A 12,566-nucleotide genomic window follows, 5' to 3' on the forward strand; every position below is an offset into this window, starting at 1 on the left:
GATTATGACCCTAGATTTTAGAGAAGTGCATTATATAAACCTCTAACACTAAAGGTGTTGTTCATTATGTATTTTGTAAGATTCTCTCTAATAAAATTATTCTCCTTTTGCCTCATGGACATAGCTAACACACTGTTAGTGAATAATGTAAATCTGTATGTCGATCTTCTATATTGTACATTTTCTGCATTCTTTGTTTGTAGATTTCATAACATACAGTGAAAAATTGCCAATTACATATCGTGGTAGTCTCATCAAATAATTTGTCTACCGAGTTTGAGTAGTTGAGGGCAAACTTTGAAATAGAATGTGAGAAAAGGACATATGAGGAGTTCCAATAATATTCTGTTTGAAATTGATTTGAGTTTAGGCATGACAAATGTAAATGGTGTCCTTCCATATGTTATTATTTAACAAGTCTTTTCCGTGTGTGTACGTGTGTGTTAAAATATTTCTTCACTCACAGTCTATAATTAATTATATATCATCAATATTTTATATACCCCTCAAGAAGAAAAAAAGAAAGAAAAAAAAAAAAAAACCTAAGATTGCCCCCTTGCTGTTTCACCTCATTTATGGCACTGAAAAGGAGAGAGAGAGTTGTGTGCTGTGTGTATAAATCTTGAATTTGGTTCAAGGAAAAAAATGATCTCTCTCATTTTGTTTCTTTGACCATTCATATTCTTCAAATCAAAATCCCTTTCTCTTTGGTGCTGTTAGCCATGGAAGCTCTTTTAATCTTCTTCTTCTTCTTCTCTCATGCATGGAGCTTCATCATTTCCATTCATTTCTAACCCAAAAAAAAAATTAAAATTTTAAACCCTCTTCTCCCCTTCGTCATTCATTCATTATTATAAATAATACCTTCATTTTCATATAATCATATCCTAATTCCCAAAATGGGTTCAATCAATTGGCTTGGCTTCTCTCTTTCCCCTCAACACCAACCCTCCGACCACTCTCATGCCGCCGCTGCCACTGCCGCTGCCGCCCCCTTCACCTCCGACCAAATCTCCCCCTCCGATGTCTCCGCCGTCTGTTTTGACAACCTTCCTTCTTCCTATGGTGTTTATGAACCCTTCAACGGCCGCAATAATCACTCTCAAGGTTTTTTGTTTTTTTTTTTAAGGGGTTTTCGGAAACTGATGTTTATCAAAACCCATTTGTTAATTTTTTTAATTTTTTTTTTAAAATTTTTGTAGATTGGAATAGTATGAAGGGTTTAGGGTCGACTCAAAGTTCGGATTTTTCGGCGTTAATCGAAACTCAACACCAACCAAAGCTTGAAAATTTCCTCGGCCACCACTCTTTCACCGACCAACACCCCGCTGCTGCCGTCTACACCGATGCATCTGCCAACTACATGTTCCAAAATTGTTCTTTGGAGCTTCCATCGGACGCTAGTGGCGATGGCGGTGGTGGAAGACCCAACGCCGGTAACGGAAACGCCAACAACACTAGCTCTATTGGGTTGTCTATGATTAAGACATGGCTGAGAAATCAACCGGCGCCGCCGCAAGCGGTGGTCAAGAACGGCGGAGATCACGACGGTGCAGTTGGAATAGGTAATAATAATATCACAAGCGCACATACTTTATCGCTGTCGATGAACACCGGTCCCCCACTGCCGCCGTCCCAGTCCTCCTCTGGCTCGGCGGCTCTACCACTTCTGACGGCCAACGGCGGCGAAAGCTCCTCCTCCGATAACAAACAAGGCAAATCTTCCGGCGCCGAGCTGGAGGCGGAAAACGGCGCCATTGAAGCTGTCCCGAGAAAATCTGTCGATACATTCGGACAAAGAACTTCAATCTACCGCGGTGTAACCAGGTTTGTTTTTTTGTTTTTTTTTTTTCCTAAATAAAAAATTATTCTCTTAATATTCATATTAATAATATTATTGCATGTTTGTAATTTTTGATTAAAATTTTCTATTTCAGGCATAGATGGACAGGAAGATATGAAGCTCATCTATGGGACAATAGTTGCAGAAGAGAAGGACAAACAAGAAAAGGAAGACAAGGTAATTAATTAATCAATTAATTAATTAAGTGTTTAATTAACTAATCAATGGAGAAGATCTAATTTTTCTTTTCTTTTTCTTTTTTTTTCTGTCAATTCTTTTGGATATTAGTTTATTAATTAATTGTTGTGTTTGATTTCAAATCAAGAAATTATTGATTATATAATTTCTAATTTTGAGTTTTTATTTTTGTTATTTGTGGGATATTCTTATCAACTCATGTGGGGTTTCATTTCCACTACAAAATGGCAGTATATTTGGGTGAGTAATATCAAAGCCTTTCATCTTTTTTTTTTTTTTTCTTTCATATTTTAATTTTATAATTTGTAACTTTTTGATTGTATTTTCATTAAATTGACATGAAAATAATCTCTCACTTATATTGAATTTGGTGTTATTTAATTTGGCATATAATTAAACAGGAGGCTATGACAAAGAAGAAAAGGCTGCAAGAGCCTACGATTTAGCAGCACTTAAATATTGGGGTACCACAACCACAACAAATTTTCCAGTAAGGTTTTTTCCTTTTTTTTTAACACCTAATATTTGATGTAATGTAATGTAATCCGAAATTCATGTTTGGATTGTTCCATCCTCGATTTTCTACTCATTCCAACCTTTTTCTGATTCTCAATAATTCTAATTACATTTCGGCCTCTCAAATCGTCCCTTACGTTCTTGAGCTTTTAATTTTATATCTGAAATAATGTTGACATGACGTTATCATTAATTCGTCCAACTATAAATTCGACACATAAAAACAATTCTTGAGTTTTGTGTAAGGTTAGTGTGGTGAGATGCAGACTGTGGAATTTTTTTTTTCTTTTTAAATTCTATTGAATGTTTATTTAAAATTGAATTTATAAAAATTGTAGATTAGTGATTACGAAAAAGAGTTAGAAGACATGAAGCACATGACCCGGCAAGAGTTTGTTGCGTCTCTAAGAAGGTACAAACACAAGTTGCTAATTGATCTTAAACATTTATATATTTTATATTATATAGTTTTATTCCTATAGACTTTGAATTTTGAATGTATAATATATGGTTTTTTTTTTTGTTTAATTAGCTTTGAATAGAACTCTGTATTAATTGTAATGGGAAATGCAGGAAGAGTAGTGGGTTTTCTCGAGGAGCTTCCATTTACCGTGGTGTAACAAGGTAAATTCTAATTTTTAACCCACTCCCTCTCTTTCTTACTACACATATCTTATTAACTATTCTATTTTTATGATACATTTAATAAAAAATTTATCATTCGTTTTTTTTTTTTTTTTTAAGATTTGAAGATGAAAAAATAATGATGATGGTACTTCTTATTTTAGTTTTGAAATTGGACTAAGATTTGTAAAGTATTTTTTAAAAAGTAATTTATGAGATATTCTTTACACACACTATATTTGTTTTTTTTTTTTTTGACTAAAATTTTATATTAATTTCTCTAAGTTTGTTAATTTGGATATATATTATTCCCATAGCAAATATTGAATAATTATAAATTAGATAATATCACTTGTCTCTCACGTGCATTTTCCCAATTATTATTATTATTTTGTTCTACATATTATTTTTCAATAATTTATTTACATTAAATTAAAATTTTGTATTTGGTGGTTGGTGACAGACACCACCAGCATGGGAGATGGCAAGCAAGAATAGGGAGAGTTGCGGGGAATAAAGACCTCTACTTGGGAACTTTCAGTAAGTCAATCATTATCATCATTTTTTTTTAAAAATTACTTCCTGCTTCCCAACATTAAAAAATAATGGAAGATTATATAGGACTCGTTTAGTAATCATTTTGTTTATTTTTTATTTTTATTTCTGAAAATTAAGCCTATGAACACTCCTTTCACTTCCAAATTTTTTCTTTTATTATCTATGTTTTATCAATAATTTAAAAAACCAAGCTAAATTTTTAAAACTAAAAACGGTAGATTTTCAAACTTGTTTTTGGAATTTGGAATTCGATTAAGAATTAAACCATTGTACTTAAGAAAAATGCAAACAATTGAATGAAATGGAAATGAATAGGTTTAAGTTTTAAAAATAAAAAAAAACGAAATGATTATCAAATGAGGTCCTAACTTGCGTCTGTATGCGTGTGTGTGGAAGATTTGGCTGTAAGTGAGAATTATAAATGTCAAAACGGAAGAAAGGAATACAAAGCATTGTCATACAAGCTTTAGATCAATCATATAGCTTTAGTTTAACTTAAGGTGTAAATTTTGAGTTGAATATTTCTGTAAATAATACCAAAATTTTGAAGTTTTATGTAAGAAAACATTTGACTAGTGAAAATAAAAATAGGTTGCCTCCTCCTAGAACTGTTGGAGTTCAAACTCTTATTAGTGTATTTTTTTTTTCTTCTTTTTTGTGAACAATTTGAATTTCAAGACGGATGTACGATATTGTAATTAATTGAATTGTGTTCGGATTGACTAAGCTCTTAGTTGGAATATACCAATGGAAGTAATAAAGGAATCTTGTAATGTGTATTCAGGTACACAAGAAGAAGCAGCCGAAGCATATGATATAGCAGCCATAAAGTTCAGAGGACTAAATGCAGTGACTAACTTTGACATGAGCCGTTACGACGTAAAAGCCATTCTTGAGAGCAACACATTACCCATCGGCGGCGCTGCGAAGCGCTTAAAAGACATCGACCACTCCGACATCCCCCTCGACCCCCAACGAACAGACGACGCCATAACTTCACATCTCTCTGATGGAATAATTACCACCACCACCGCTCCCTATAGCGGCGGTGGATGGCCCACTCTCGCCTTCCACCACCACCACCCCTATGCCTTCCACTACCCCTATGCTACCCCACAACAACGGTTGTGGTGCAAGCAAGAACACGACGCCACTGCCATCTCTGCAGACAACTTCTTCCCACACGGTGGGGCTATGGACTCAATGGACCACAGCTCGGGGTCGAGCTCCGTGGTTTACAGCGGTGGTAATGGAGATGGGTACACCGGGAACTTCCTGATTCCAATGGGAGCGGCAGGGGCGGAAGGGAGCAGTGGCAACACCAACGGCGGATTGGGAGACATGGGAGAAGTGAATTTATTTGGTGGTTGTTCTAACGTAGATGATCCATACAATGCAACAAGAACGACCAATTTGTATAATTATCATAACTCCTCTCATCAGTTGCAACCGCCGCCGCCGTCTTCCGGGCTGCAAGGTTCTAGCTGCACCAACTGGTTTCCTCCGGCGAGGCCGGTTTGTCACGGGGGAGCTCCGCCACCTTTCACAATTTGGAATGACACTTAGAAAAGGAAAAGAGAAGGAAAAGGGATGATGTATACTATCCTATCACCTGATTTTGTTCCTTTTTATTTATTTTTTTTGTTAATCTCTTTTGGTTTATGCTAACTTAATTACATGACCCAAAAATGAAGGAGGATTAGGGCTTTTGTTCGTACCTCTTTACAAGCAAAGTTTTGTTATATATATATAATTAGGATCTCAAAATGCTGAAGTTCATATCGATGGCATTTTTTGCTGTGAATTTTGGGAACTTTAGAATTGGATCCTCGGCCAGTTTATATATTTTAATTTACATGTTCATATACCAGCCTTTGTAATTTTTTGTTGCTTTAAACTACAAGGAATGGTATTCTTTTGTTTTTTTCCATTCTCTGTTGCAGTTTAACGAGTTGAAGCCTTTTTTTTTTATATCTTGAAATTAAAATTACATATTATTAAAAATAAAAGAGAAGGGAAGAGAATGACAACACAGTTACTAGAAATCCTAGTACAGGAGATAAACCACGATATATAGATTTTTCTTATTATTTTAATCTCATACCCTAAATACATAGGACACACCCGGTATAAATAGACAATAGAAAATCCTAAGAATCTATACAATTACATAAATGGCCCTAGATTAATAACCCTATTTTCAACACATATTTTAGTAATGGATGTGGGAATTTGACTTCTAACCTAAAAGAAAAGGGAGTATACGTCATTAAATTACATTTGAACCATGGGAAATGTTATAATTATATTATCTAACTTTCTATTAAAGCAATTGACTCCACTAATGTACAAATTGGTTGTAATTAGACCCTATTGTTACAAATACAAGCTTAAAGGCTTATAATTAAGTATATAATAATATTTTTAAAGAATTGTAAATATAACAAAAACCATTAGTGATAGATTTTATTGTTGATACAGATTTTATTGTTGATACACTCTTACCAGCAGTAGACTCTATCTTTGATAAACTCTAACTAGCGATATAGTTTACTGATAGACTCTGAGGGTTGAATCTAAACATTGTTATATTTGTAAATTCGTTTGTATTTTATTATACTTGCTAATACTCTGGACTGAATATTATATTTAATTTAGTATTTGCCCTTTAATAATAATAACTCATATAGTTTGAGGATTTAACTACCGTGTACTTGTGTGGCTGTGGATTTTTAAAAGTACTGTCAACTCTTATGGTTTATTTGAATACAAATTTGGAGAAATTTCAAACCATAACTAATTTCGAATCAATTTTGTTATTCGTTAAGTGCTTTAAATTATTTTTTTTGTAAAATTTTTTAAAAAAATTATAATAATCAGATATATTTTTTGGTCTCTTAGAAGCATGATGAAAGTGTTATATATGTGTCAATCTAATTGAGATGTCCTAGTGTATCTATTGATCTCTCATACCTCGTATATTTAATAAAAAAACTATAATGGTTGGATTCTATATGATTGCATAAGGATCTAATGGTAAATTACTTATTTAACCCTTCTCATTTAGTACGTATGATATATAATTAAATTTTAGTTTTTATATTTTAATAAACTCTCATGAATAGGGAGATTTTCAAAAAGAGAAAAATAAGTGAAACTATTTACAAAAAATAGTAAAATTTTAATCTTCTTTGATAGAGACTGATAGAAGTCTATCAGTGTCTATTAATGATAGAAATTGATAGAAATCTATCACTGATAAACATTAATAGAAGTCTATCATTATCTATTGATGTTTTTTTGCTATTTCTGTAAATAGTTCAATATTTTTTCTATCTGTAAAATTTTTCCTAAATAGTTTGTATTGTAGAGATTATTTACGAGAATTGTATCAAATTGTAGTGACTATTTATAAACATTTTTCAAATCATAAAAGTTAAATTTTAATTTTCTTCGAATCATCCGAACTAAATTTATTATTTAACCTTCAAATTTCTTTAGTAATAAATTGTATAATTAAATATAAGATATAAATACATTAATTTCAATTTTTTTTTTCAAACGAGATAAAAAAATTTAAAACTCTCTCCTTTGAATCTTAGATCACAGGATCCTACTCTCACCATGGAAGCTTGATAGGACCATTTGTCACTAACAATATATAAATAAAATAAATAGTTTTAGGGAATAAATCAGTCGGCCGATATATATATTTAAAAAAACTTCTTGTAGTTTTGAAAGAAACACGTTTTGTTTGTTTCTGATATTTCTTTCAAAACATAAAGCAAATCAATCATGCTTGGTGGTAGACTAGGTAAAAAAAATAAATAAATAACAACTTATTTTTGGAAGAAAATAACTTGGTGAAGTATGGACTACAACCATCTTTTGTCAAGTCTAGACAACATACCACCTCTATATATCTTCACAATAATATGATATTACCCGTTTTGAATATAAAGTCTTATGGCTTTGTTTTGATACCACCCATAAGACCTTATACCAATGCAAATAATTGTCCACACTTATATACCATGATCATTCCCTTCTTTAACCAATGTGGGATTTTGTTCTCACTCCTAATATGATCTACCTATAAAAATAAAGAGATCGATAATCTTCTAGGCAATTTTCTTGTTGATGTGATGTCACAATTTTTTTTTTTAATTATGAAAGAAACCTTTCCAAAAATAGTGTGGATTAAAAATTTTTGTTCTTCAAAATCAGCCGATCAAAACAAGGTCTTGCAAATTCTAGATTTAAGATGAGATTTAAATTTGAATGTAGAATAAAAAAATAGATTGGATGTAGTGTTTCACCGTATGTTTCTTTGGAACCACTATTTTTCTTTGAATGAAGATGAATTCTTATGAAGAATTGAATGAACTTTTTTTTTTATTTTAATGTGTATGGTAAAGAAATCAAACCTCTAATTTTGAGGTCAATAATCTAGAAGTTATGTCATTTGACTCATTTTGACAGCATTGACCACTTAAACAAAAATTACCTTGAAAATGAAAATAAAAGTAAATAGAAAAATTCCTTATCGTGGGAACCTAATTTCCTATGAGATTTCTTGCCTTGATCAATGCAAAATTTAATGGAAAATTTTATGAGAATAGGAAATGATATGAAGGCCTATAGAGATGACATAGGATTAGGGGTGTACATGGGTTGAGTTGGATTGAGTTGAGAGTATTTTCTGGACCAACTCGAAAATTCTGGTTTGATTGGTAACCCAAATGACCCAAATAAAGTTTCCAACCCAACCCTTAAAATTCGGGTTGGGTTGGGTTGAGTTGGGATGTCGGGTTATAACTTTTTTTTTTTATTTTTAATGAAAAATATGTAAATTTATATACAACACATGATTAATAACTAAGATCTCATAAAATTAAAATGCTAAATACCAAATATCTATGATATTTATTATAAACTTTAAACAAAGACAAATATCATAACAATTTTAAAAGAAAAATATTAAAAATTCACAAATTGATCAATACAAAGTAATCAAACCTTAAACAAAGAAGAATATATATATATAATTTGGGTTGAGTTGGGTCAACCCAATTTTTTTTTAACCAACTCACAACCCAATAAAAATAGAAAAATTCAACTCAACCTAACCCGAAAACAAAATTCAACCCAACGCAACTCTTACATTTTGGGTTGGATAGTCCGAATTGTTCGGATTGTCGGGTTATTTGAACATCTCTACATAGGGCAGAGTTTCACCTGTCCTTTTATACAACTACCACAATATGACTAGGTAATTTTAAACTATTTGAGATATATGAAAAAAAAAAATTATAAAGCATATTTCAAATATTTGAATCTACTCCAATGATTAGATCATGACTTGGAATTTTTTAACTACAAAATCCAAAAATTAGAAAAGATTTGATCTCTTTGAGAGAAGAAAAAAGAAAAAGAAAAGGAAAAAAGAAGCACATAAATGTGGAAGAAAGGACAGAGAGAAAAAGCCAAAAAGGGAAAGATAGATAGAGTTGCAAGGAGCATTAAGAGAGCAAAGAGAAGTTTGCTTTTGTATCAGACAGAGAAGCCAAGAAATCAGTAATATAATAGAGTTGAATGTTACTTATCATTCTTGTGAAACAATATGAGTTGGATTAATAATGGATGACATGATTTAAGGTCTAAAGAGAGCTGGAATTCAGGATAAAGTTTCTCCACAATTTCTTACTTGTAGATTTCATTTTTTTTATGTAAATATTTGAATTTCCAAGTTAATTTTCAAAAACGAAAACAAATTTTTAAAAACTATTTTAAAAAGTTTCAAAATTTAGCTTTAATTTTGGAAATTAACATATAGACAATAAACCATAGAAACTAATAGATAGAAGTGATATTTATAAGATTAATTTTTTAATAAAAGAATTAATGTCTCGATTGATAATCAATTTGGTTTCGAATTTTTAAAAATTAAGCTTATAAACACTTTTCTACCTCTTATTCTCTTGCTATGTTATCAACTTTTCTACCAATATTTTAATAGGTCATATTAAGTTCTGAAAATTAAAACTTTTTTTTTCCTTGGAATTGGACTAAATATCAACTCCTTAATTTAAAAAATATAAAAACCATAGTAAGAAATTGAAAGAAAATAAGTTAAGTTTTCAACCAGTAATAACTACAAAATAAAAAATAAGGCCTTGTTCGGTAACTATTTCGGTTTTTATTTATGGTTTTTCAAAATTAAATATATTTCCTCTCATTTCTTACAATGTTTTACATTTTCCTTAAGTATAATGGTTGAATTCTTAGCGAAATTTCAAAAACCAAAACAAGTTTTTAAAAGCTACTTTTTTAGTTTTAAAAAATTGGCTTAGTTTTTAAAACTATTGCAAAAATAATAATAATAATAATAATAATAATAATAATAAAAAATAAAAAAATAAAAAGAAATTTGGAGGTAATAGTGCCTATAGGCTTAATTTTTTTTTTAAAAAAAGAATAATCAGGTATATAGCAGTAATATACTATCATTTGGAAAATAGCAAAAGGTAGAATCCTTTTGATTTATAGCAAAATGCATGAATGTCACGTGAGTCCAATTTTCTGAAATCCTAAAATTCCTTCATCGTTCCTTCTAATTACACGGTAATTTATTTGACATTTTTATTAATGAGACTGTAACTAATTGCTCAACTTTTAACGTCAACTAAAATCATCATTTCAAGCGGATAATTTACCATAAATGTCGCTATTTAATAGTTATTTTGAATTTTTGAATCAAATTTAATAATTGTCTTGAATTTTCAAATCGTGTACATCAACTAATTTTCAAATCTTGTTTTTAAATTTAAAATAGCATACTATATTAATTATCCCAACTGAGATTTATTTTTTTATTATACTTTCTATTAATCTTAATCAAGATTTACAGGTTTTAAATTATTTTGAACATTATATTTATTATCCTTTTGCTTCAAACATAAAATATTAGAATACAACATGTGGCTCTAGCTTTATTCATCCTGTGTACTAAAGGCTTTCTTGTTATGACTATTAAACGATTAAGAGTTTTGTTCAATGGTAAGTGGGAAGAAAATAACCACTATCATGACTTCCGATTCATTGAAGTTTCTGTTACTTCAAAGACCTTTTTTTTTAATTTTCATTTTTTTTTTGCTAATTTTATTTTTTTTTTCAATCGACGACAAGTTTACTTTGAAGGCTTGACTTAATCGATCAAATCCACTAGTGCATAGATGAAAGACTCAACTTAATCAACTATCAACCTAGAATTCAAGTTGCAAAGTTTTTCTTTCCAAAGTGATTCTTATCGAGCCATTGTGAAAAGTTAGGCCAAGCATATGGGTAGTGTTGGTATTAACCAGTTTGCCTGGGTCTTAAACCCACCTTGACAGATTCAATCAAGGAAGGATGTACTATCGTCGAATATTGTTTGTTTCTCTTATGTTCATGAGACGATCTCCATGATTAACATCAACACCACATCATAATTGGTTAGTAATTTCAATTGACGATTTTTAATTGGGATTTTCATACTCTAATCTAAATCGATTTATTTTCTCATGAATGCAGTTATTTAGATAAAGTTTTTATCAGTCAAACCATCATTTTTTAAACAGATATTTTGAGTCTAGAACAAGAAAAAGTATTGTTATAGAATTAGGTAAGTTCAAAAGTGATTTAGATAGTTTGGTTAATTGATTTTCAATTGTAGTGTATTTTTTTTAAGTTTAGTGTATTTGTTGTGCACAATTTGGAGACTAATTACAGTGTATTTGTAAATCACGTAAATATCTCATCAGAAGTATCACAAAAAACTTTCAAAAAATCTTTTATGACTACAAAATCTTCATCTGAATTACAGTGTACGTAACTAGGTTTTTTCTTTGCACATTTTTTTTATCATACATCTTTATTTTCTCCTAATATATCTCCCCTGTTTTAAATCATCAAATCATATATATATATTTTTTTTTCAAATATCAAAACTATAACAATTTTTTTCAAGTATCATTTTATTCATTTGTTTTGATTTTTTAATCTTTTTTCAACTTATTTTATGTTTTTGCATTTTTATTTTTTAATTAGTTTTAAAAATATATACAATCAAATATCATATCTTTTTTTTTTAATTAGTTAAAAAAATTTAGAGGGAAGAAAGACAGACCAACCGCAGTTAAAGTAGTACGGTGGAGGAAATTATGGCTGCAATGATAGATTCAGAGACAGTGATTCTATTCACGATAGCAATATTGTTAGGAGTTGAGGTTGGTGACGGAGCCTGTGTTGAAAGAGTTGAGATAGAAGAAGATGAAACTAGAGTGATCCCTAATAGCTCTGAAGAAGTAATAAATGAACCCGATGGAAATGGAGCCAAAGTCGAAACTGATGGTGAAGTATTGGTGGAAGGAGAGGGAGCCACGCCTGATAGAGCAAGGGATGAAGATAAAATTTTGGAGAAGAAAATGACGACAACTTGGTTGGAGAAGAGATCGATATGGTGCTTAGAGTATGACAAACTGATAGGCTCTAGATGTTTGTTTTAATTACAGTATAATTATGAATATTTCTTAATAAGTTAATTGTGATCTTATATATAGGGTTGAGAGTAATTTAAACTTTAACAAATTTGTTTATTTTTTTTAATTAGTTTTGTCATTTTTACAATAAAATGTTGGTTTTCTATTCTTACAAATGAAAAGTTAAAATTTGATATTCTTCTTGTTTAGAAAAAAAATCAAATGGTTACTAAATAGTGTCCAAATGATTATCAAATGAGGGTTAAATGGTTACCAAATAGAATTCACATAATTACCAAAGAGGATTT

General features: G+C 30.4%; 1 protein-coding gene across 1 annotated transcript; it reads left to right on the forward strand.

Annotated features, from left to right (window-relative positions):
• Positions 1 to 711: 711 nt before the first annotated feature.
• On the forward strand, positions 712 to 5,418 carry LOC120080378 (AP2-like ethylene-responsive transcription factor BBM). The gene is made up of 9 exons (XM_039035024.1): positions 712 to 1,107; positions 1,203 to 1,827; positions 1,938 to 2,020; positions 2,273 to 2,281; positions 2,443 to 2,531; positions 2,896 to 2,969; positions 3,131 to 3,181; positions 3,645 to 3,721; positions 4,524 to 5,418. Exons 1-9 carry the CDS (start codon positions 900 to 902, stop codon positions 5,303 to 5,305), a joined length of 1,998 nt encoding a protein of 665 aa, XP_038890952.1. The 5' UTR covers positions 712 to 899; the 3' UTR covers positions 5,306 to 5,418.
• Positions 5,419 to 12,566: the final 7,148 nt, after the last annotated feature.

This window comes from Benincasa hispida, chromosome 6, assembly GCF_009727055.1.
Source record: "Benincasa hispida cultivar B227 chromosome 6, ASM972705v1, whole genome shotgun sequence".
Lineage (NCBI taxonomy): Eukaryota > Viridiplantae > Streptophyta > Magnoliopsida > Cucurbitales > Cucurbitaceae > Benincasa > Benincasa hispida.

Excerpts from the sequence above, each read along its gene's own strand:
- LOC120080378 (XM_039035024.1), top strand. The coding sequence starts at position 900 with ATGGGTTCAATCAATTGGCTTGGCTTCTCTCTTTCCCCTCAACACCAA. Across the intron at positions 3,182-3,644 it reads ATTTACCGTGGTGTAACAAG|ACACCACCAGCATGGGAGAT; the intron begins GTAAATTCTAAT and ends GGTTGGTGACAG. Across the intron at positions 3,722-4,523 it reads CCTCTACTTGGGAACTTTCA|GTACACAAGAAGAAGCAGCC; the intron begins GTAAGTCAATCA and ends ATGTGTATTCAG.